The sequence below is a fragment of the Triplophysa dalaica genome, chromosome 24 (assembly GCF_015846415.1).
Source record: "Triplophysa dalaica isolate WHDGS20190420 chromosome 24, ASM1584641v1, whole genome shotgun sequence".
Lineage (NCBI taxonomy): Eukaryota > Metazoa > Chordata > Actinopteri > Cypriniformes > Nemacheilidae > Triplophysa > Triplophysa dalaica.
The window spans coordinates 5,203,270-5,228,650 of NC_079565.1; the positions used below are offsets into that span (position 1 = coordinate 5,203,270).

The following is a 25,381-nucleotide window of genomic DNA, read 5'->3' on the forward strand; positions in this document are numbered from 1 at the left end:
TTAGCATAACATCTTGTTTAATAATGTACGGTTAGACAGAAAAAAGACGATAAAATAAGGAAAATCGATTGAAGATTGAAAACCGTACGCATAAAAACAATAAAAACAACATATAAAGAAATAATTTTGAGAATGTTCGTGTCTACTTTAAAAAAAGGTACAAGTGGTTAAATTTAAGGAATGTTTTTCTTTACTGTTTATCTAAAATCCACAACAGCAAGAACTTGCATTATAGCAAAATTGCTATATATATATATATATATATATATATGAATGTGCATACAGCACATGAATGAGCCATACAGCATTGGTGAGAGTTTGTTCAGATGTCTCTTCCTACATGACAGATGCTCAAACTGTGGCCAGAGCTGAAGCTAGTTTGTTGCTTTTAGTGTGAAGGCGACGACTTCTTTATGCATCAGATCGCATCTGCGCATCCATGTAAGTCATCTGCGCTATTTATCATGTAATGACCTCGATTAAACCGTCCTAAAGAATCAAATAGCACTTCATTTGTCATTTGCATACAAGAACTATGTAGGATTATCATGAAGGGTATTCTGAGTAGGTAAATGTGGCTAAAAGAAATTCTGGCAAAATATTCAGAACTCACTTAGGTCACCCTGATCTAGGACCAGCCCAACAGGCATAAGTCCAAGTCCCAACCATTACACAAAACTGCTCTCAGATCAGGTTGGGAAAGGAAACCGAGGAACATTTGACCTTTTCAAAATAGAAAACCAAGGAATGTAAAAAAAAAAACGAGCAGACAGAATTACTGAAACAGTCTGTGCGCAGAAAGTTCCAGCAACTGCTTGAACATCCCACAATATAGTATTTCTCATAACAATATCAAAAAACAACTGTTATTATTAATGCGGACACCCATGCCATTTTGTATAATACCATCTATGGTAGGGAAACATTTATCTACCTACACAGCCAAACAGGCTAAAAACATGAAAAAATGTTACTGTCATAATTTAGCTGTGCAATGGGTTAAAATAGATTTATGACCCCCAAAGAAACACACACAAACCAGAGCCACCAAAAACCTCAAACACACTTATACCATTAAGAATTCCTCACGTATACAAATACAGTATGTATAAAATCCATCTGTCACCTATGGCTACTGGACGAAACAGTACGTGTACATCTTTAAACTCGCCTCCACCTCTCTCGACATCCTCCATCACATCCATTAAACCTGCCGTGAGACAATCTTCAAAACACTGAGGTGTGTGAATGCAATGAGCCCAAACAAAAACGTGTGTATTCGGACAAAAACAGCTGCCTAAATACATGGGGACAGTTGTCCGCCCTCTGGTAAAAGCTCAAAAATGCAAAGCTTTGCTTTAAATGTCCTTGAATAAACTTAAAATTTTTTGTAGTGGTATTAACCACTAGAGTGCATGCATTCTATAACACAACAAATTAAAGACGTGATATGTCACGACCAGAAGGGGGCGATAGAGTTTTCTGTTCATAAATTCATAAATAAAAACACACTCTGACTCAATGTGTGTGTGTGATTCTTGAGGGTCATGGCACATGAATGCATCAATAGATGCAAACAGAAAAACAAGTTTCTGGTTTGAGAAGAAATGGAGCTTCTTGGCTCTTTAAAAGATTTTTCCTTTTTTCTTGTTCTTTTCCATTGTCCTGTAAAACAAAAGACATATATGAACGAAAACATTACCCAAATGGATTCAGACAGTCAGTTTTAGTATGCCTTTGTGCATTCATACTACAAAACGAATCATCTCTAAGTGACTAATGCAAAGAACGAGTAAGAATGAAAGAGAGAGAAGAACACTCAAAGAATAAAGATCTGAGCGTATCTCACTTTGATGAGTCCAGCTTCTGTTGCTCGAGGATGCGTTGCTGAGTCTCCCAGTTGACTTTTTCCTCCCCAAACTGGCGTCTCTTCTCTTCAAGTTCTTTATACTGAGCTTCTAGATTCTTCTTCATCTGTTCATGACGCCGCTCCAGCTGAAACAAGAATTGCATCAGTCAAGCATCCAACACGAAATGCGAAGGAATAAGCAACAAAATTACATGTATTATGCACATTACTATTATTGAGATTAATCAATTTAAAAAGGTGATAGAATGGATCGATCATACAAACCTCGGCTTCAGAGTCCTTCAGTTTTTGCTTCTTCTCTTTGACCTTCATTTCAAACACCTGCTCCATTTCTGTCTCCATTTTCTTCATCTTCGTCACATGTTCTCTCCTCTCTTCCTCCATCTGGGCCAGGGGACTCCTGAAAGAGTCACAGAGCGAGAACCGTCAGGAGACAACCACACATTTCAGATTTTAAAACCTAACATGGATTTTAATTTTCTATCCACGACTTCAAAATGTCGTACTTCGTCAGCTGGCCTTTGTTCTTGGTAGAGTCGACCCCATTGCAAGTGACGGCTGCAAGTTTCTTGCTTCGGTAGTTTTCATAGTGAACGTTATTCGTCACGTCCTTCAGGTCCTGCATGTGAGTCCTGGAAAGTTTGGTGGTACGGGTTAAAAATGTTATATTTCTAAATGTGATGCAAAATCACTTACAATGGACATGTTTAGGTATTTATAATGTTTTCTAAAATCATGTCAAACATAGATGTACAATAAATATCAAATTTTGGTCTAACTGGCTGTCATTTTGTACTTTCAAAAGCATCATATTGTTTTCAATGTAGAGAGAAAGGTCACCTGTCGGGTCTTTATTCACATTTAACACAAGATGTTTCTCACCTGATAAGCATATTCCTCAGGACTGTGAAGTCACAGTGCTCACCGTTCTCCACTAAAACAGGAAAACACAGAGAACTTTAAAACAACAACACTTACATTACACTTCATAACAATAAACTAATAAAATAGCCAGAATTGTACATACAATTTATAGTATTTCAGTTCTTTAAGCTTTCATAAAGTACTTGAACTACATTTGATTTTTAACATAAAAGCTAACACATGACTATCATTTAATGATGTGGGTAAAGTTCTTTAAAAAAATGCAGTAAAATACAGTTTATAATATGCATTAAAAATAATGTCACAACAAACTAGACATTTATAAGCAAACATCAGACAGTGAGGTTGTAGACGTAACATACAATTAAACCCTTCATGCATGACCTTCAAGATTAGTTTCCTGATTTTTTGCTCTTAGGACAAAAAAATATATATTTTAACTTTTTGAAACTATTTTTTAACTTTTCCATTAAGTGGACATCTAAAGAGGTGACAGTCTATAGAAGGATGCATATGTCCACTACACTGGTTCATGTGCAATCATGCAAAAGCAAGAAATGGCTTTTTGATAACTGTACTGATGTCTATGCATGAAAGGGTTACGCAACAATACAAGTACAAACGTCAGACAAATGAAAACCAAAGGACAGGTGGTTGGCTCATTAGAAAAAAGGACTGCAAATGCCAAAATGTTAAACGGTCTGAAACAAAAATACATAAAGCGTCATGTTAGCAGTTCAGATTGCGGTTATGATCATAATTATGATCAAACACTTGTCATCACATGGGATTCTGGAAAAGGACTAAAGAGAGACACGGTTTTCTGACAAAATGGTTAAAGGATGAAACTGGTTTTATTCTCCAGTAAGTCCAAACTGCTTTACCAAATGAGTTCCTTACCTATGAGGAGAACTCATGCCGATTGTCCACCTCATGTGTCAACCATCTGCTACCACCTACCTGTGAGAGAGCGCTTGGAGGGGCGGGACTTAAGGAGCCAAAAGTCTCTCCTGTAGGAACCCTCACTCAACCTGTGATTCATGAGCTACTATGACTAAGAATGGTGTTCGAGGAAGGGTTACATGACAGTGATGATAAGCAGAGCAAAACCAGCCAAATGGAGCTGGGGAGGGAATGGAGTCAAAGGGCAAAAGGAATTATGGGATTTGTAGTTTTTCCTTCTGGGGCCACAATTCCCAAAAGATGAATCCTTAGAGGATTGGAGGGTGACTTGCTTTCAATTGGCGTCCCATTTATGGGGTCACTTTTAGATTGATGTTAGGTTAAAATGGGAAAATAAGCACTCAGTTAACCTCACAACTCACGGACAATGTCAAACTTTGAAACTAAAAATGTATGTTAAAGCTATGTTCTGACCCCTGACCCAAGGCACATTTTCTCATGTTTTTATATCGGAAATAAGGGTTGAACATAAGTAATGGATGGCATGCATTTCTGGATGCAAGGTTTTGTTTAAATGTAACGGCAGGGCTGGGCGATACATCGCGTATTAACTTTCTTCGCGATGGATTTGTTTATAATAAAAAAAAAAAATTAACGCTGTGAATATTTTGGAGATTTTAATGCAATGCGTATTGGTGTGATTTCTTATGGGGGTCATGATGCAAGTAGGCAAGTGACCCTCGGCTTGAAATTTCTTTAAAAATATAAAAAAAAACATCAGAGATTCAGTATTCGCAATAGGGCTGCACAATCTATACTATATACGATTTTAAAAACTGCAAAATATAATTACTGTAATGTTGCAAAAGTCTATTTCAAAATAACAATGATCATTAAAAAATTATGTAAAATCATGCAGGTTTTAGTTTTTAAACGTATTTTAATTTGCTATATAATTAAAATCGATATTACGAACTCAAAGCATTACAAAATAAAACAGAAATAATTACATGCGTATTTTAATTTTATTCATATGTTTATATTTTTATCGAATCTTTCTTTGACAGTGTACAGCCGTAATTCACGAAATCTATCACGTTAAAGTATGAAATATTGGGATATAATCACCCAGCCCTACATGAGGGGTCAATAAGAACCAATAAACATGTTAAATATCAGTTGCTCTATGTTCTATGGGGGCTGCAGCTTATGTTTCTCCATGACTATTTGTTTAGGACGAATTTGACAATCAGCAAAGATTCGGGGCAGCAAAAAAGTGGAAAAGTAAGAGGGAGTCTTAAACAAAGAAGAGCGTATAAATGAAAAAAATGGTTTTGTTTACCAATAATGCCCTCTGTCAGTCATGGAAAAGAGCGGACAGAAAGAATAAAAAGAGAAAAGAAAACGACACGTAAACAACCGAGGAAAAAAGGTGCTCGCTCGCTCGCTCACTCACTCTCTCATTCACTCACTCGCCAGAGAACAACATTTCAAAATGAATAAAGTCATAGGGAGGAGCTTTGTAAGGATAAAAGAAATGTGGGGAGAACGTCACCACAAAAACTCAAAAAAGTAATTTGTGGCCTGTGATGAAAAAGGGGGGTGACAATTTTCCGCGTTCCAAAGCTGTTTAAACTACCGTTTCCAGGATACACCTCGTCCCCCTCCCTTTTCCAGAATCCCTCAGGTGGGATGTTCGATTTTGGAGGGAGATCGTCCAGCAGCAGGCCCATGCATCACACTTTTGCATCGGAACGTCCCTATTGCCTTTATAAAATGGTACACTCCACACAATAAACTCAACCGGGTCAGGCTGATGCACCACGCACCTTCTGCCACGCCCCAGGGGTACTGACGACCTCTGACCTTCCTGCCATTCACTTCGATCACCACGTTGCTACCGACCACGGCCAGAGGCATCTTTTCCTGTTGGTATGAAACACAGTTAATTACAGACGGCTTATATCGACCACACACAGAGAGAATGACAACGGACGCGGGGATCTGACGAAAGCTCACATTGAATTTTGAAGAGCTGGATCAAACAAATAAATGACTTTAGTAGCAGGCTGCATATAATCAATATTGGATTCCCAAGTTGACGTAGAGTGACTGCTGACCTTACAGACCTTAAAATTCCTATTTCTTGTATTGCATTTATTGGCAAACAACTTTAGAAGTCTGTCAATAATTCATGTCCACTGGCCCAAGAAAGAAATTCTGTGTCTATTGTGTATTTGATTTATTTAGACAAACATTTAAGGTAATATTTCGAGTACAAGACACGCAGAGGGTATTAATACTCCACTTTGCCATTTATGGTGCGTCTAATAATGACAAACATTATCGAGCGGACGGTATCTGTACCTTTATCTTGCGGATGAGTTTACTGTCTTCATCGTCTTCTGTGTCGGGAAACTCGTAGATCTTGATTTTGTGTTCCTGGATCTCCTTCATGATCTAAAAACGACACAATGACATCTTTAGAAGAACAAAGAACAATCACTTCTAAAATAAAATAACACAGACACACACGCACCTGTTTCTTGAACAGCTGGCATTCCTCTGGTGTGAGAGTGTCGGCTTTGGCGATGAGAGGGATGACGTTGACTTTGTCATGTAGACGCTTCATGAACTCAATATCCAGAGGCTTCAATCTGCAAAGAGCTTCTCAGTTAAAGCGACTTTATTCACGGCAGTGTATTCAATTTCAAGGGAGATTTCCCGTACCACTTTATATTACAGCGTTAATGGTGCTGTGAAAAGGTGCTATTATTAAACTACGACTACATGCATTTTATCTGTCAATATTTTGTGACACTTATAAGGTTTGATCCTCAATCCCACATGACAGAAAATGTGGTATAATATGATACAAATACACTATTTAAACCCCACTACTAAGACAGTATGGTCTTTTAAATGTTCCCTAGATATAGCTCGGCTCCATGGGTGCTCATGCTCCTAATGTGTGATATATTGTTTTGATTTATTTTATTAATGTGTGATGTATTGTTTGATTTATTTTATTAATGTGTGATGTATTGTTTTGATTTATTTTATTAATGTGTGATATATTGTTTTGATTTATTTTATTAATGTATGATGTATTGTTTCGATTTATTTCATCAATGTGTGATGTATTGTTTCGATTTATTTTATTAATGTGTGATATATTGTTTTGATTTATTTTATTAATGTGTGATGTATTGTTTTGATTTATTTTATTAATGTGTGATATATTGTTTTGATTTATTTTATTAATGTGTGATGTATTGTTTCGATTTATTTCATCAATGTATGATGTATTGTTTTCTATTTATTTCATCAATGTGTGATGTATTGTTTCGATTTATTTTATTAATATGTGATGTATTGTTTTGATTTATTTTATTAATATGTGGTGTATTGTTCAGATTTATTTAATCAATGTGTGATGTATTGTTTCGATTTATTTCATCAATGTGTGATGTATTGTTTGATTCATTTTATTAATGTGTGATGTATTGTTTTGATTTATTTTATTAATGTGTGATGTATTGTTTCGATTTATTTCATCAATGTGTGATGTATTGTTTGATTTATTTCATCAATGTGTGATGTATTGTTTTGATTTATTTTATTAATGTGTGATGTATTGTTTCGATTTATTTCATCAATGTGTGATGTATTGTTTGATTTATTTCATCAATGTGTGATGTATTGTTTTGATTTATTTCATCAATGTGTGATGTATTGTTTCCATTTATTTTATTAATATGTGATGTATTGTTTTGATTTATTTTATTAATGTGTGATGTATTGTTTCGATTTATTTCATCAATGTGTGATGTATTGTTTCGATTTTTGTGCAGCGCTTTAAGAAAATTTTAATGGGCTGTATAAAATAAATGTATTATTATTATTTCCAAATTACTCACTTGACCATACCAAATAAAATGTATAAAACAAATGCAAAAACAAGAACCTTTGAAGTGACGCAACTGAAGCCAAACAACTGGGATTGCAGAAGCAGTGATGAATAAACAGAGGCGAGCAGAGAAGACCGCCAGCACAGAGCCGCTACACAACACACCACAGTTTCTCATCGCTTCCTCCCAAAGCAGTAAAATTATGTCACTTTCATTTGAAAATCCAGACAAAGAGACTGTTCTTTACACTGAGAAGGGCTTGTGTGTGTATGTGTGTGTGGCCGGGGCCAGCTGAGGGGTTGTTTATACATTTCAGGAATGTCAAGACTTAAGATGCAACGCAAAGGTCACGGAGATATGGATAATGTTTCATGGCGGCGTATCAAATAGTAAATGCAAGAAAAAGCGACAGATTGTGTGAACACACGGGGTGAAATGGTCAAACTTTTCTAAATGTAACGTCAACGCTTTGCTTATCCTCAAAGAATTACATCATAAATACAACCATAATAAATGCAGACAACTAAACTTAAATATGCATTGAACAGAAGATAAAAATGGTATATGTTAATCCTGTGATAGAAATTTCCTGAAGCAAAGAAACCACAAGCTGTTAAAATGCTTCATATTCAATGAGCAATCTACGTGGTGACAAAACTCCCCATAATTTCACTGCATCTCTGCTAAAAATATGCCTGTGGTTTATATGAGCAGTTTTGGGAATTTAGATGAAGGGCTTTGGGTGGTTCTCATCGGCTTCTGATTGGATTTCGAGCGAGTCAACGCCTATCATACGTCAAATTAGTGGGCATTATGTAAGACTTCTGGATCTGGGTTGTATGCATCTCCATCTGTGCTGCTACACACTCTCTCTCCCCCTTTCACCAATTTGCATTTAAATCAATGCATAGTCACGCATCCTGACCGTAATTCTTCCTCATTTAAAGAGTGTTCACATATGAAATCTTAACATCTTCCCCACGCTGACACACTGCAGTGCAAAATTTGTAAATCAGGACATGTGTATGCAGCATCTATTTTAAGATGGTTAATTCATGCCAGGTTTCAACATTGAGCACGCAGTACCCACCCGTGGCCAGAGGGGGCGATGAAGTACAAGCAGCAGTGCACCCGGTTGTCAGGCATTTGCCTCCTGTTAACTCGTGATTCTGCATTGAGGAAATCTTCAAATTTACTGTCGATGTAGTTGATGACAGGCTGCCAACTGAGGAAAGAAGAAGAGATGCCAAAATGATACATAAATCTTTTGTAGAGCACATCAAAAATGAACAGGTGGTCTTCAAAATGTCTTAAAGGAACAGTTCAACCAAAAAGAAAAACTCTGTCATCCCCCACTTTAATTTTTTTTCAAAATCTGTATAAGTTTGTTTTCAGAGAAAGATATTTGGAAGAAAATTTGTAACCAAACCGTTCTTGGCCACTTTTGACCAGTATATAGAAAAAAAAATACAATGCTAGTCGAACTAGCACCAGAACTGTTTGCTCTCAAAGTGTGGATTATATATAAACTGTACGAGTTAATTTGACCTTTTTACACTGTCGATTTTGCTGTGTTCATTCTTCAAAATATCTTTTTTTATGTTCAACAGAACAAAGACATTTTAAATCTATTTTTCCTAAGAACAAAAATAACTATATGTGACCCTGGACAAGAAAACCAGTTTTATGGGTCAATTTTTCGAAATTGAGATCTTTACATAATCTGAAATCTGAATAAATAAGCTTTCTATTGATGTACGAGTTGTTAGAATAGGATAATATCTGGCTGGGATACAATTGCAAAAAATTCTAAATATTGAGAAAATTGCCTTTAAAGATGTTAATCAGGGGCACTGTGGCAGGCTATCCTCGCACAAAAATAAAGTTTTTATATATATAAGGTAGGAAATTTACAAAATATCTTCCTGGAACATGATCAATCCTTAATATCCAAATGATTTTGGGCATAAAAGAAAAATCTATAATTTTGACCCATTCAATGTTTTTTTGGCTTTTACTAAAAACGTTCCCTTGCTAGTTAAGACCGATTTTGTGGTCCGGGTCACATATAACACTGGTCCCCATCGACTTCCATTGTACGGACACAAATCCATTTCTCCCCCCCAAAAAATTGTGTTACACATGGATGACAGAAATGTTACTTTTGGGTAAACTATACTCGATTTTCTTACCAGTTACTGTTATCCACGGCATCCCCAAAGCCTGGGGTGTCAACAATAGTGAGTGTGAGCTGTACACCCCCCTCCTTTATCAGTACTTTGGACTGTTCCACCTGAAAACAGGACCCACAATTTGTCACTCGTAATACTGAAAAAACAACCTGGTTTGTTCACATCATCAAAGCAGAGTAAAGTACAACATTACCTCCAACTACCCTTAATGGGATAGTCCACCAAAAATGAAAACACTGTCATGAATTACTCATCCTCAAGATGTTCCAAACCTGTATACATGTCTTTGTTCTGTTGAACAAAAAGAAAGATATTTGGAAAAATGGTAGCAACTGAGATTTCTGGGGCACTATTGACTACCATAGTAGAATTGGTTTTTTTTCTGTTAAACACAAAGAAGAAATCGGGAAGAATTTATACAGATTTGGAACTACTTGAGGGTGAGAATATGCTGACAGAATTTTCATTTTTTGGTGGGGTATTCCTTTAAACCACAAACAGTCACATCATTAAGGACTCAGGACAAAAGACAAAAATGTGTAATAGACAGATAGATTAGCTCAAGATGACCAACTCGTCATCAGTCGGCTATTTTGAGATCATCAAAATTGACAGATAACGTACACTTGGCATATTTTTCACCTTGTCCAAGTAAATTTTTATAATAACATGATTTACCTTAAACTGGTAAGAGTTAACGTATTCTCTACAAGGTAGATGTTACCCAGTATTAGTTGCTTTTTATGGCAGATCAGTTTACGACATACCCGAAAAAACCTCTTTGTCATCTTTGCTTTCATATGATGCAGCTTCATCATCTCCAGTTATTTCAGCTGCTTTCAGTAAAAAGGCTTATTCTCACAGGTCTGGTTATTTTTGGCTGACCCTATTTCTCATTCCCATTGACATATGCTAATGCTAGTTGCTAACACGCTCAGACATTCAAGCTAACAAAAACAACCACAACTTCTGTCAACTTCTTTTCTGCACATTTTAAATATAAAATATGTAGGAGGAGCAACAAAAACAGAAAACATTGTGATCCTTCATAAAACGCTACGTTTATGAGGCATATCAAGAACACTTCAGTTTGCACTAACATAAACAAGGAAAGACATTAAAACCTAAAAACATAACGCCACAAAAATGTCAAGACTGTCATTCGACCCAACCCGAACGGCCCTCGTGTGTCTGTTATTACAAACACAGAAGATTGTTTTGGAATATAAATACTCTGGCCGTCGTCTCCTTGTCCTGCCTGAATTGACCACGGAAGACCAGACAGCCACGCATCTCAACATATTTATACAACTGGCATTCTTGTCAGAACAGAATAAAAGATGCAACTGTAACCTTCCACAAGGCAAAAGTGCCACAGAAGGTTAAATGGGGCCTCAGGAGGAAAACACCGGAATTTGGGAAAGTTTGAAATGTTGGGGAGGGCTCTTATGTGAATAGTAGTTTCAAAGTGAGAAAGTACTAGATTTCTAATGGATTGAAGTATGAAAACTAAAACAAAATGTAGTGAAGTTAAAAGTATGATAAATGATTTAGTACAATTTTTCAAAAATAAGTTCAGACATTTAAAACATGTACTGCAAAAATATGATTCACTATAGTCCACCTTTGGTCCATATGAATCTGTGTCAATATCAGATGTAATATCTTAAAGAAACTTCCACGGAATTCCAGTCAGCTTGGTTTTACTGCATCTCACTAAACCAGGAGGGATTTGTTTAGATGTTGGGTGTTAGATTCCACAGTCACTGGATTCAAGCTGAAAGATGATGTGTGGGTTGAGATTGGTAGGTTTCTGCACAGTGTTGAGAAAAGCGAAATCCTAAACAAAACCAAACAACCAACTTAAACTGAACCCGAAACATGATCTATGTGATCACAAACAGAACAATGAAAAATAAATGGCGGAAAAAAACCTTCTACACATTGTGTCTCAATCTGTATTGAATACAAGTAGCGCTTTTGATAACATACGTTACATTTGATTGGTGATGACATTAAAACCTCTGAAACAGCTTTAGAGATCTGTCATTTCCCATTAAGCAGAGTGAAGCTATAATTGTATGAGTGGATATAGCTGCCCAGGGCGTTACCAAGATGGCTGCCAATCTGACTGACTTGCTTTAAAAAGGACTTGTCATTATCCAGGTTTGAGCAATGGCCAAAACCACTTGGATCCGAAATTGAGTGCAGAAAAAACACGTTCTTTATTTGTTTGTCCATTTTGTCCATCATGATGCTCAAGGACTTAAAAGGGTCTACTCTTACAAGCCAGAAAAGGCTGGGCCATCACCAGAAAACGTCACTCCTCTAGGGTGGTGGGAAAGTCATTGCCGGGTGTTGGGTTTCGTGGGAAAATTCTTGACCTACCACTGAAACCCTTCCAGCCTCTTGCGGAATCCAGACCCCATCATATAGACCCCTCCCGTCGTCCTCAAAAAACACTCCAATTGAGTCACTCCATCCAACCAGAATGTCAGTGTCCCTCCCATTTATGATCTTTCAGCATCTGTTCTACTCGTGTTTATCAAATCCATATATGGGCAAAACTTGACTGTCTCTTTCTTTTGGCGAGTCTGAGAGTGTTTGCTCTGGCCTGGGAGTCTAGAACATGAGCTATCTGTTTGCGATTGCTTTAGCCTGATTGATTTTCTACATTCCAGCTGCAGCCGTGAATGCAATTAGGTGGGCTCTCACAAAACCCTTGATGTTTCGAGTCTTACGATAGCCTTACACTTACCATGTAGACTACCTATGCTCCTTGAAGGCACCAAAAAACACCCCCGCTTGATGTCGTCTGACTCTAAACACTAAGGATTTGGACTTGGTCTTTACAACTGAACTCAACTTTAGATGTGTTTGTAAAGTACTATTTGGGATCACGATGGTGCTTTGGGTTCCGTTTGCTGCCCAAGGGACACACATACTGATGTACCCTGGATGCATTGTAAGTAGGATTGGATAAAACATGTACCAAATGCATAATGCAATGAAGGCTTTCGTCTTGCACTTTGACCCTTCATGTCAAAGGGTTGCTGATCCCTAGTTTAAGATGGGGACACAAAATCAGCTCAAGACATGAGGGAGGTAACAACAAACCACAAACCACATGTGGTCACGTTTCATTGAGAGACTTTTGACATTGCAATGATGGGTGTAGAGTCAAAGGTCATTGGGAAAGAAGGGAAAACAAGACAGCCATAAAAGTTAAACCGCTGGATCGGTATCAAGGGTTAAAGGTCAGGTAATGACAACATACCTGAACAGTCTTCTTGATCCTTTGAGATGGGCCGGGGTAGTCTTTGGAGTACAGGTCCGTCAGAAAGAGGGAGTTGATCAGCGTGGATTTTCCCAATCCGGATTCACCTATAACAAGAAAGCGACAAAAATATTAAGTGGCCACATTCAATCGCTGTCAATACAAGAAACGGACCGAGAAACCCGTGAACAAAAACAGGAGGTTGTAAATGTGAGATACTGCACAGATTTTCAAGCTTTCTCGCATCCACACACCCACACAAAAACAAACACACAATTACTTTGTTGTTAAGAAGCCAACCGATGGCACAAATGGGATGCTGGCCAGATCTTTGTTTGTATTGAAAACTGACGATTCATGGGCACATTGGGAAAGCGCTGGGACTGATTTTCAAAACAGAGCAAGAGGGAGCAATGAAGAACACAAGAAAGCTCTTTTCTCTCTTTTTTTTCTGAAGGAATAAAATATTTCTTGCTGCATTCCCTCCAGCTAGCTCAACTCCATGCTTAACTGATAGGCAGTGTCTTGTCATCTCAGATAAAGGTAGGGGGAAGGGAACACTTGGGATCATCTGGCAAAGAAGACCACCAATGGTTTACTGAAGTATACAGCACCATCACCCACTCAAACACACATTCAGACCACATTTGCGCTCTACGTTGATCTTGGGGGGTGTTGAAAGCTTCTTCCCTCAATAAACAATCTCCCTGTAGACAGTATCTTTCCAAATATGCCTTCCTCATTCAATACAGCAGGCTCTGCATGAGAGAGTAGGTTGCAGTGAAGGCAAACAGGCCCGAATCTGCAAGACACATGGCTGAATAACACTTCTATACAAGACGGAAGACACAATCAAAGATGAACCGTTCGTGTAACACAATAATGTGACAAACTTTCCAAGAATAGGGAAGAATCCGATTTTACTCATCTCAATTGATTCGATCGGCTGTGACATTCATGGTTATTATTTATTGTTTAGCCCTCTACTTCTGACCCAGACCACCATCTTCTGACCCTCTTGGTCTACGTTTCTTTTTTGAGAGTAGCATTTTCCAGTGTGTCATATAGAGCCAGTTCTCAACCGAAACTCATTAAAATACACATTTTAAAGTTCTCGGTTCTATGCCAGAGATAACACACACACATCAAACACGCCCTCAGTCTGCAGAGTAAATTTACTTCTCTTTAGTAGCGACTTACCTAAACAAGACAGAGCGACTGGACTGTGAAAGCTCCTGTGTGAAGTTGGGAGCATATGTGAGACAGAGGCGACCAGTGGAAGAGAGGGAAAGGCAGAAGATTTAACGACAGTTAGAGAGTTTGGTCTGTCTACACTTACAATGGCATTTTAATTGAAGCCACAACAGCGACGAACAAACACTTTAAAGAAGCATCCTCTCTTTTTGCCTCGTCTCCCGGTGCTTGTATATCAGCAAGACGCAACATTCTCCTCAATTGATATTTTGTAAACTTTAAGTCCTAGAAACATACAATGGCCTTTATGTTGTCGCTGTCCTGCAGTCCAACTTTGCCGTTTTTCAGGAAATGGAAAAAACACTTTACTTTTTAAATGAATAAATAAGTTGACAAACACTTTAGAATACTTTTCATTGGTTAGATATTAGAAAAGCCGGAGAGAAACATAAAGGGTGACTGATAATAATGATCAGAGATGGCCCGAATAATCAATTTTGGTCGATAAAAGCAATTTTTCACACTATCAGCCTTTGGACAATAGTTTAGAAACAGCCGATGATTAATGCCGATGTATCCCATCAATCAAAAGAGGACAGGAAAATTCAATAAATTTGTGCACCGTATATAGAAAAGAAACATCACCAGTTTAATGTTCAATATTAATAGTTATTATTGGAACTAATAACATTTAGAAAGTTAAGAAATATTAATTAAATTTAAAGTCCCCGTGAACCGGAAGTTGCGATCGTTTTTAGTTCCTTGTTCTGACACATTTCCAAATGAAAAAGATAAAAATTAGTGGGGGTGTCTTGCGGTTTACACTGCGAATTGATTGGATGTGTAAAAACAGCTGTTGCTTTGGTTTGAAATGAAACTGGCAGCAGACTGACAGTTGAAGGGGAGGAGTTAACGGATGCTCCGACCAAGCAATCTTATTTACGTCATTTGAGTTGGATAGTCTTTTTATTATGACAGTACATGTATTTTAAGACGAAAATGAACCACATTGATAAGCTATTATATATTTCATAAAAAATAAGAATTGTCATTTTTATTTTCACAGGGACTTTAAGAACTGGTTTCGGCAGAATGTAGGCTAAATGTAACTCAATACTGGCTTAGTTAGACAGTGATTTACAAAACCAGCAAGTCCCCAAATCTTACTTGCAATTAATGCTCTTGATAACATATAGATGCATTCGTGGGTGTGGTAGTGCTCATGGTTTGTCAATCTGGGACGGGTGAGTAGGCTGGGGGGGTCAGAGTATACGCACAACAAAAAGTAGACTACACCACTGCTGGCAGCATACATTTTAAAATCAACTCATCAAAATAAGCAATATCAACATGTTTTTATGAGTTACGTCAACTAACCACTTCCTACAATTTAAAATAGTAAACTGATGTGACTTAAAAGCCAATTTGATTATACTTTAATTCTTTTTACTGAATAAATATTTGAAAAACCCCCCCAAAACATGAAGGGTGATCAGCTGTCATGATGTATGAAAAAATTAAAATAATAAAAAATTGAGATACGAGTTTTCATTCCAACAGCGATGATAACATACAAACAAATAACAAAATAAAAAACTAAATCACAAAAAAATTGAGAAGAATTATGCATAACAACAAGAACATTGGTATTACAATGTACAACCAAACAGCAGCAAAACTTCACTTTCATGTAAATGCATCCAAAAATACACTACAAATCCAACCATTTGTATAGGTTGTGTGTGTTTACAATGCACAAGAATGCTTATGTACACACACACACACAGCAGGATGTGTTGTGAAATCCTGATGTCACTGCTTTACCGGGCAAGAATGAGTAGATTAGCAGAAGCTTGTAGCTAGCCCAACTTTCTCCATCGCTCCATTTCTCACCCCCCGAGGAAAAAGCCAGACCCAATTAGCCTCATCCCCTCTTTTAATTAAATATCGGTCCACATGATCTCTGAGAACGAGATGCTTCAGTCACACAGCATGGATCCAGTTCTAGTTCACAGATGGGTGACCTTCGTCAACCTTACGGATGACCTGGCATAAGTTAGCTTTGGTCTCCATTGTGTTATTTATTCGTCTTTCCTTTAAAGCTCCTATCCAAAGACCATTCATATGTGCCTGTCCAGCTAGTACAAAGTCACTGGAGTGAGAAACCATTAATATTTGTGCTAATAAACTGGTACAACTACATAGCGTGGAAAAATAGGGCGTAATTTCCACCGCACACTAAACTAGACCCAGACAGGTCACCCGGGGAACAGACGTTGCCGAATAAAAGGTGTAAGCTAGCATCACTTCCTGACAAAGTTGATACGGTTTTAGCTTACAAAGTTGAGGAAGTGGCATTCAAAACCTAACTGTGTGTTCACTGAAGAGGTCAATACTGATGGTGGATGAAAGCTGTTGAAAACATCAAGTCACAAAAAGAAAAGCTATCTTGCTTTTATAACATCCGGGTCTCAATGATCAGATTAGTTCACCTAACAATAAAAACACACTCATTTATTCACTTTCAGGTCATTAATTTTGTGAAACACAAAAAATGATGTTTTGAGAAATGTCCGAGTGGTTTAGTGTCCATGCATTGGAAGTCAATGTTGTTCGGTTACCAAATTTCTTAAAAATATCTTCTTTTGTATTCTGGACATGAAAAAAAAGTCAAACAGGTTGTTAAGGAGGGTGGATAAACAATGAAATCATTTTCATTTTTTGGGTAAGTTATCTCTTTATTGAGAAGTATTGGGACCAATGTAGACATTTCCACAGTAGACAGATAAACAGACAGATGGGCAAACTATCCGGGAGATTCCAAAGATTATTATCTTTCATCTTTCTACCTCTTCCTGAAATCATTCAATGGTCCAAAAAGTTCCCCTGGGGCGAAACGAGCTCAGATATCCTAACAATCGTCCACCTACACGCCCTTTCCACAGCCCTGCCCCCATCCTGTCCAATAACATCTATCCTCTTCTCCTCCTTTCTCTCCTTCCTGCTCTCTCGCTTTTCCACTCATAAAAGGATGTTGAGTACCTCAGCCATACAAGTAGTTGAACCCTTTCACACACAGGGAGGAGAAAAAGAGAGGCCCAACCACTCAACAGATAAACAGACTAAGCTACAGGTCCGGAAGACAAGCAGGAGCACAGAACCGATTAACCTGTAACTTTCCAAAATTTAATCTTATTTTGGAGGGTTTGAACAAAAAAAGCATGGATCGCACAGGGAGGCTTCTGTAGTGATCAGATTCATTGTGATATGCGACTACAGGAGAGGTCATGAGTTCCTCTGTGAGCAGGCTGAGATAACAATCAGCAACTGTGTGATACACACACACAAACACAGAAAAAAATAACTTTGACTAAGCAAATCAGTCTGTCCTACATTCAAAACGAAAGACCAAATGGACAACAAGGATGGGGGCAGGAAATTGAAATCCATAGAGATGATGAATCCCACAATCTGACAGTATCAGCATGTGTACAACACACACACAAAATATTAAGCAGACATGAGTTATAGGTTCCCCTAGACTTGAACAATGCAAGGGCCTCTCTCTCACACACACACACACACACACACACAAACACACACAGTGTCTTCAGCTCATAGTTTAGTACCATTCTTACATGATGAGCATCAGTTTACCTCGTTTTGTTTTTATAAGATGCATTATTGTGTGTGATCCGACCGTCATGAAATGAAAGATTAAAAATAAAAGATTATCGATTGATTATAACGATTATAGCACTTCATGAGAAGGGTCTGACTCTGCTATCCAAGACAATCTACACGACTCATCTCACGAAGGTAACGGTTTATTTTTAATTCTCTGTATGTGTCAGGAAACAGAATGACTTTAATTAACCTCCAGCAGTATTTGCTCCTTTTCCTTTCAGAAGAACCTGTGGTTAAAATGAGCATACTGAAACCATCAGACAAAACCTCTTTAATAAATTGTTCTTCTTACCATCTAACCGTTTTAAAATATATTAATATACGACACAATCTCACAGCACAAATTTAACTTTTTTCACGATGTGGCAAATCCGTATGAATTTGTACGATCATATTCATACATTTTTGAACGATTTGATTTCGAGTCATTGACGTTAGGTTTAGAGGGTATTGCTTTTTTCTAGTATCTAATGTCACAAATTCCCGTGAGATCAGGTTGTCATATCATACCTTTCATTTTAAAGTCATACCTGACGAATGACATCAACATATCACACCCAATCCTTATAAAACTACATTAAAAGTTGGGTCCATCTACACCAAAACTGCTTGGATTTCAAGGGCGCAGTCCTATAATCTAAAATAAAACAAATAAGATGATGTTAGAGCAGCTATAATAGTTTTACCTGTGATGAGAACGTATACAGACGTTTTCCCTTCTCTTAGCATCTACCACTCCAGTCTGCAAATTCAATATTTTAAATTAAATTTCTCAACAATCATGTATGACAGTTGAGGAACTAGTCATATATAGTGTTTCTTTGTTTGGGATGCATTAGCATCCATGTTTGCTAAGAGCATCTGACAGGATTATCTTCATGACCGACTAGTTTGATGACCTGCTGGCAGGTGAAAGAGGGGAAGCTTTGGCTTCATAATCCAAGAGATTAGATCCTCTCCGTAAGGGACTTGTAAACCCACCTACACTATGCTAACACAATAGAAAAGTAACAAAACTCGCTAGCGTCATCAATGCTAGCATAGCCACGCCAAATGTACATTGCTGTCATGTCAATTTCGTCTTTCTCCAAGTTTAGATTAGTAGTTGGAGAGTTTAGAAATGAAAGACGTGGAATGACATCGTGTTGGACTTCGACTTCCAAGTGGAAAAATCATCGGGAAGTTTACTCCAAACACAGCTGTCAAAGTTATTGTGAAGGAATGTAAACACAGTAATCTACCACAATCTGCCACTTTCTACGTTCCTTTGCTATCTGTTGCTGTAAAACCTCAAAACTAATGCCCAAAAAGCGGCATGTGTATCAAAGAAGGCAAGATTTGTTACTAGGTTAGGTTAATTTTTGCCATTTCACTCTATAGAAGGTAAAGACATGACGGCTTTAACTCAACTCAACTTTATTTATATAGTGCTTTTTACAGTTTTCATTGTTACAAAGCAGCTGTACATGAGACACATTGACTATAAGTAAAACAACTACTTTTAAATAATATCAGTGGTGTTTGAAGATTAAAACGATTCAATAAATTGACCTTTCAGGGAAAACATGTGTATGTCTTTTCCACAGTAAATAAATAAAATTATCTGAACCATTAAATGTCTCAGCTAATCTAACAAATCGGTGCTGTCATTCTGAAATCTCGCATTTCCACATTTATTTTTTGACGTTAATAATTATTATTAGTCTCATTTTATGTCTGCATTGGGTTTTGCAAATATCGAACAAATAAAAAGTATTAAAAAGTAATTAATCATTAAATTTGGACGTCTGAGGTTTCGAACAGTGACGAAATAATCTCTTTTTTCAAACGTCGCCACTCGTTCTTTCCCCAACCGTATTGGTTGTTCAGTTCAAAGTGAATTATTGTAACCACTGCAATTTAGTCATTATAGCAAAATAATTTACAGTATCATTTGAGTATCAAAGGATTTGGAGTATTTGAGCCTTGGGGGGCTGCAGGTGTCCCCAAGACGAAATTCTTGACCAACACAACTTAAAGAAAGCTTAAGACCTACCGAGAGACGCCACAAACAAAATATCACAGCATAAGTATGCTGCGAAGCACACGGCTTATTTCAAAAACTCAATCTGAATCATGAAGCACTAAACTCATAAGTTCCACCCGAAGAAACATTTTCTCAGCTGCTTTGAGAAAGAAAGCTCAAGAAAGGAAATGCTTGTGGAATAAAAGAGTACGACAGCTTTGAAAAAAAAAAGAGGAAAGACAGGAAACAGATTTTCCCCTCCCTGAAATTTTGGAGGGAAAAACAGAGTACACGGCCAAAGCCCTGTGGTGTCTGTCGGGCTGAGTGACACGAGAACAAGACGACCCTTCTCAGTGTGGCCACTGGATTTGCCCGAAGACCGATTAGACACAAAACAAAATGTACAACATACATTCTACACGAAAATAGTGTGGCGACGCTTTTGGTGCACTCAGTAAACACTGAAAAACACACGAAAAGAAAAAAGAGTGCGGAATGTTGTTCCTGAAGTAAAATTCAGTGAGTTTGCATTTTAGTATTAGAGAATGACAAAACTGTCATAAGAGAGGACAACAATTGTAAGTCATGCACTAGAAATCATACAACAAACAGTATATAAAGGGTTGCTCCTGGCACCAGCACAGCTATCTAAATAGTCCAGTGTGCCAAAGAAGACACTTCAAAATAGACAAACAGCCTTTTTTAACTCATTGTAAGAGGAAGAAAGACAAAGACTCATAATGAGACGAATGAGTAACAGTTTGGATAAGGAAAAAAAGGGGGGGGAGACATAAATAGATCAGATTGATCATTTTCACACTATAGCGGGACGGCGACGCCACAGACACACACCCGGTTACTATGGTGAAGTTCTCAGCAGCCGTTATGTAACTCAGATACATATTTCCATTAGTCACATCATCCTAACTGCAGTGTGTGTGTGATGATGACAACAATGGCACGGATTAACAATATAAAAAAAAAGATGAATTCTGTTTCTGAGTAAAAGTAAAGGAAAACAACAGAAACACGTATTTACAGGGTCGTCATAAAAACACTTATCTGAAATATACAAAGACAAAAGGTTTTTAAACATCTTTTTGTTCTTTTCATATTTATGTTTTGCGTTATGCAAGCAGAAGGAATAATTAGTTGTAAGAAGCGTCTGAAGAAACCTAAAAAGTCAACCCTGTTAAAGCATGAATTTGAAGAGTAAACTAATTAAAATATGAATGATTTTGGCAATACTAACAGTACATTTTCTAACACTGTCTACACTCCAGATGGACGTCACAACATTTGAAAAAATCTAATACAGACTTCATTGTAACTTGTCGAGTATCGCCACCACAGCTGGTTAGGAAAAAAATGTAAATAACATGGCTTTTTGAGGTGTTGTGACATCACGTCACACCTGGTGTGGAAACTGTGCAGGAAATACTTTATAGTTTCAGAACACTGATGTTGAAATGTTAACCCTGTCGCAAGGGTAATTAGGTTAAAATTGTTAACGTAGTTCTAGGAAATACATGTGAGATGTCATGTCTGGTGTGGACAATAAGAAACACTTCAGAGTTTCACAACATCGATGTAAAAATGTCAACCCTGTTATGTATATTTTTTTGAGGAAAATTAAGTAAAAACAATAACATGTGTTTAGAAAACTACTGAAGTTTAGTAATGCAATATAAATATTTTTTATCTTAACAAAAAAAATCACTGTATCAAACGGCAAACCACATTCTCATCCGAGGCAGGTAAACAAAAAAACTGTTTTTCGACTTACCGACAACCATAAGCGTGAACTCAAAGCCCCTCTTCACAGACTTCCTGTACACCTGGTTGGGAAGGTTGGCGAAGCCGACATAACCCTCCAGATTCCTCTGCTGAAGGAGAACACAGATTAACTCAACATTCCACTGATTAAAGAGCATAACAGCTTCTCCATTACCGTCATCCCCGTCTAAACAAGGCTAAAGAACACTTCACAGAGGAAAGATAATAAAGGCTTCGCTAATATCAACATTAGTTACAGTGGATAATGACTTAGCACGGTCTAACTCCTAATCCTACATGCCAGCATCCCACAACAGAGGATGACATGGAATTTTTGTGTTGATAATTTGAGGATAAGCCAACAAAACTGCATCAGTTACAAATGACAGAACGAGAAAACAGCCAAAGGCAGATTTTCTAGCCTTAACGCAAACTTTGAAAGAACCTGGGGAAGGTGGAACAAAGGGGTCTGATACATTAACGTGGGAGATGAGGGGGGGTGGACAGATTGAAGGAAGGTAAAGCCTGATCCACATGCTTCTTTACGTTTCGTATCAAATCCATCATGAACTCGATGTCGTCATGGAGACAGTGGATTTCGTTCCATATGACAGCAAGCGCCTTGTCCAGCAGTAAATTCCCCCTCTGTCTCTCAAACTCCTCCATCCCTTTCTCTCCTTCCGTTTCTTCCCCGGTTTCTCTCTCCCGTAATCTCATGCTCTCGGAAGCGCGAGGATGTAGCACACGCTAGGCGAGGCAAACACAATTGATTGCTTTGCTTTGGCTGCGTCGAGTTTCTCATGCGTGCCAGGCCAATGGAAAACTAACTAGAAGGGGCCATGATGATCATTTAGAGAGAGAGATCATTCGAGCTGCAGTCCTGTTAACCATTTCTGGTCTAAACGATTGACAGCTCATGGATTCAATGCACAGTTACAGGCTAATCGACTTGTTGGAACACAATTAAGTTAAAGGGACAGTTGACCCAAAAACGAAAATTCTGTCATCATTTACTCACCCTCAAGTTGTTCCAAACCTGTGTACATTTTGTTGTTCTGCTAAACCCAAACAAAGTGTGTAACTACTATGGTAGTCAATGGTGCCCCAGAGCTGTAAATAATGACAGAATTTTAGGTCAACTACGCCTTTAAATGAAAAAATTACTTTTTTCAAATTTCGTAGAATTTGCCCCCTTCTGCTTTAATGACAGTGTGCATTTGAGCAGGCATGAACTCCACAAGTTTGTTCAAAACTCGATGATCAATCTCAACCCAGCGTGATCCAAGTACATTCCAAAGAGCATCTTGCGTATGCCTCGCCTCATTGAAAGCATGCAAATTGGAAACCTGACATTACGCGATCTAGAAATAATGCAGAATCCTAATTATTATGATATATACAGATAAAGTACACATGCAGACCATTCTGCAGCTTATCGAAATCTATACAACATAATTTATACAACAATCTATAACTAGCTCTGCTCTGTGAACCGCTCAGGGCATTTTCCACGCGTTGACTCTTCAACTGCTCTTACGTAACAGTTAAACTGATGTCATAGCCCAACTTTGGGAAAACAAAACCACATCTGGCCAAAGGGGTAAATCAAATAATTATCGAACCACTCTCTGTATTAATAATATAACATAGGAGACCAAGGTGGAGGGAAGGACATGTTGAAGAGTATGTGTAGGTGGAAAATATGAAATTAAGTGGGTGTTCACGAGCATACTACGAACACAATTTGTGCCCCAGAAGGTTTTTGAGCATTTATTTGAGCGTTTCAGATAGTACGTCGAAAACAAAACGACCGTTCTTTTTGCGTTTATCCATCTTTGGAGATGAAGATTCACACAGGTGTAGATATGGCTAACCAGTCAAATACCTTTTGGACTTGTTTGATCTCAAATTCTTTCTAGTGACTTCATACGCGTCAATACACAAGTGTCCTTCCCAAAGACACTAAGTGTGTAAGTTTTGTCTTGAAAATAATGTTTCTATAATGTGGACATATATACTGTGAATACACAGTCAACTCTGTTCAGATGGGAACCGTGATATAGTGACAGATTTTGGCTGCGGTTCCCATTCTCGCCCCATTGAAATGCATCACCATTCACTGCTCTCCACAAGAGAGCTTTGCGTCCTGCTAAGATCCTGTCATTCACATTTGCCTAAATAAGCTAAATAAACTAAACTTACTAGGTTCACAAACACATTTCTAATCATCTGATTCGCTGCAATCTCAATGCCCAACCTTCCCAGTTAATAAACATACAAACGTGCTATATTTGTATATGAATCAAGAGGTGTACTTAGGTTTGTCAATAGTAACTACATTATGAACCAATGGGCTTCGGATGTTCTGTGCGTTAGATGACCGGTGGGCAGTCAGACTTGGGATCAAATCGCCCACCACCGCTCGAATCCGAGATTGAATAACACTTAAAGGGTCAAAATCTACAGGATGTGTTTCATAATCTATGTATTTTCAGGAAAATGTATGAAATATACTCACTGCAACGCTGGAAACAGCCGCGTCGGGTCTCTCGATCATTGTCCTGTGGCAACACCCACTTCGAATCCAAATGGATCAGGCATAAAAAGATGAGTCGACTCAATAAAGGTCCAGTGCAAAGCCACTGGTCAACCCTGACTTAAAATTCGATACAACAGATTACAATACTTTCTTTAAATCGAAGTATTCGCGCGTAGGACAAAAACCAGCATGTGAGCATCGGCCGGGGAAATAGGTACAATGCATCGAGCGCATGAACGGCGACTGTCCTTCTCTCACAGAACTCAACACTCATTGGCCAAAGACCGACCGTTTATTGTGATGTCATGCAACAAGACCCGCCCACGCGTTTGATTGGTTTGATGGAAGACGCAATGCTTTGTGGTATATGTAGTGAGAAGCAAGAGGACTCGAATCAAAAAGACGCAGGACAGCTGTGCGAATGCTTCGAAAGGTACGGATATGATATCGCAAATATAGCTATGATGTATTTCAAGTATTTATGTCAGCATCAAATTGTCACACAGAAAACGCGAAAAACTCCTCCGACTCAAAGAAGTTAAATAGAAAGTTTCACGGACTACGAAAAAGGCCGATTCACAAACAATCTTGTGTTCTGGTAATGTTCGTGCGCCATCTTCTGGAATGTACCATTAAATATATTTATGTCAAAGGGATAGTTCACCCAAAATTGGTTTGTTTCAAACCTGTATAGATGTCTTTGTTCTTGTGAACACAAAGTGAGATAATTTGAAGAATTAAGGAAAACAAATTATTTTGGGGCACCTTTGATTAGCATTTAGTTTTTCCTGCTATGGAAGTAAATGATGTCCCAGAACTGAAAATGTCCAACATTCTTCCAAATATCTTTCTTTGTGTTCAACATAACAGTAGTAATTTATAGAGGTTTGAAATGTAATAAGGGTGCGTAAATGATGACCGAATTTTCATTTTTGGATGAACTATCTCTTTAAAAATAATTTTGTGCAGTCGTATAAACATGAAACACTGTCAAATCTAATTGTTGTCCTTACTTACAAATTATTCGTTAACTTTACTCAGTTGTCAAAATGTATACATTTTACTAGTTTTATTAAGTTATGATTACTTGCAGGGGAAATAAAACAACTTACTTCTCGCCTTTAGTATATTTTACTTAAATC

The 25,381-nt window shown here is 37.8% G+C and overlaps 1 protein-coding gene across 4 annotated transcripts; it reads right to left on the reverse strand.

The window, feature by feature from the left end:
* septin15 (septin 15) lies at positions 1-24,484 on the reverse strand. 4 transcript variants are annotated; one of them, XM_056739715.1, is made up of 14 exons: positions 24,219-24,484; positions 21,711-21,807; positions 13,039-13,145; positions 9,762-9,862; positions 8,660-8,794; positions 6,198-6,315; positions 6,026-6,118; positions 5,488-5,584; positions 5,001-5,012; positions 2,753-2,804; positions 2,377-2,502; positions 2,135-2,270; positions 1,850-1,995; positions 1-1,665 (listed from the first exon to the last, which is right to left on the reverse strand). In XM_056739715.1, the coding sequence occupies exons 1-14, from the start codon at positions 24,255-24,257 to the stop codon at positions 1,626-1,628; spliced, it is 1,299 nt and encodes a 432-aa protein (XP_056595693.1). In that variant the 5' UTR covers positions 24,258-24,484; the 3' UTR covers positions 1-1,625. The 4 variants fall into 4 exon arrangements, with proteins under 4 accessions (XP_056595693.1, XP_056595691.1, XP_056595695.1 ...); XM_056739713.1 differs by having other exon boundaries at positions 21,711-21,810; XM_056739717.1 differs by lacking the exon at positions 5,001-5,012.
* Positions 24,485-25,381: the final 897 nt, after the last annotated feature.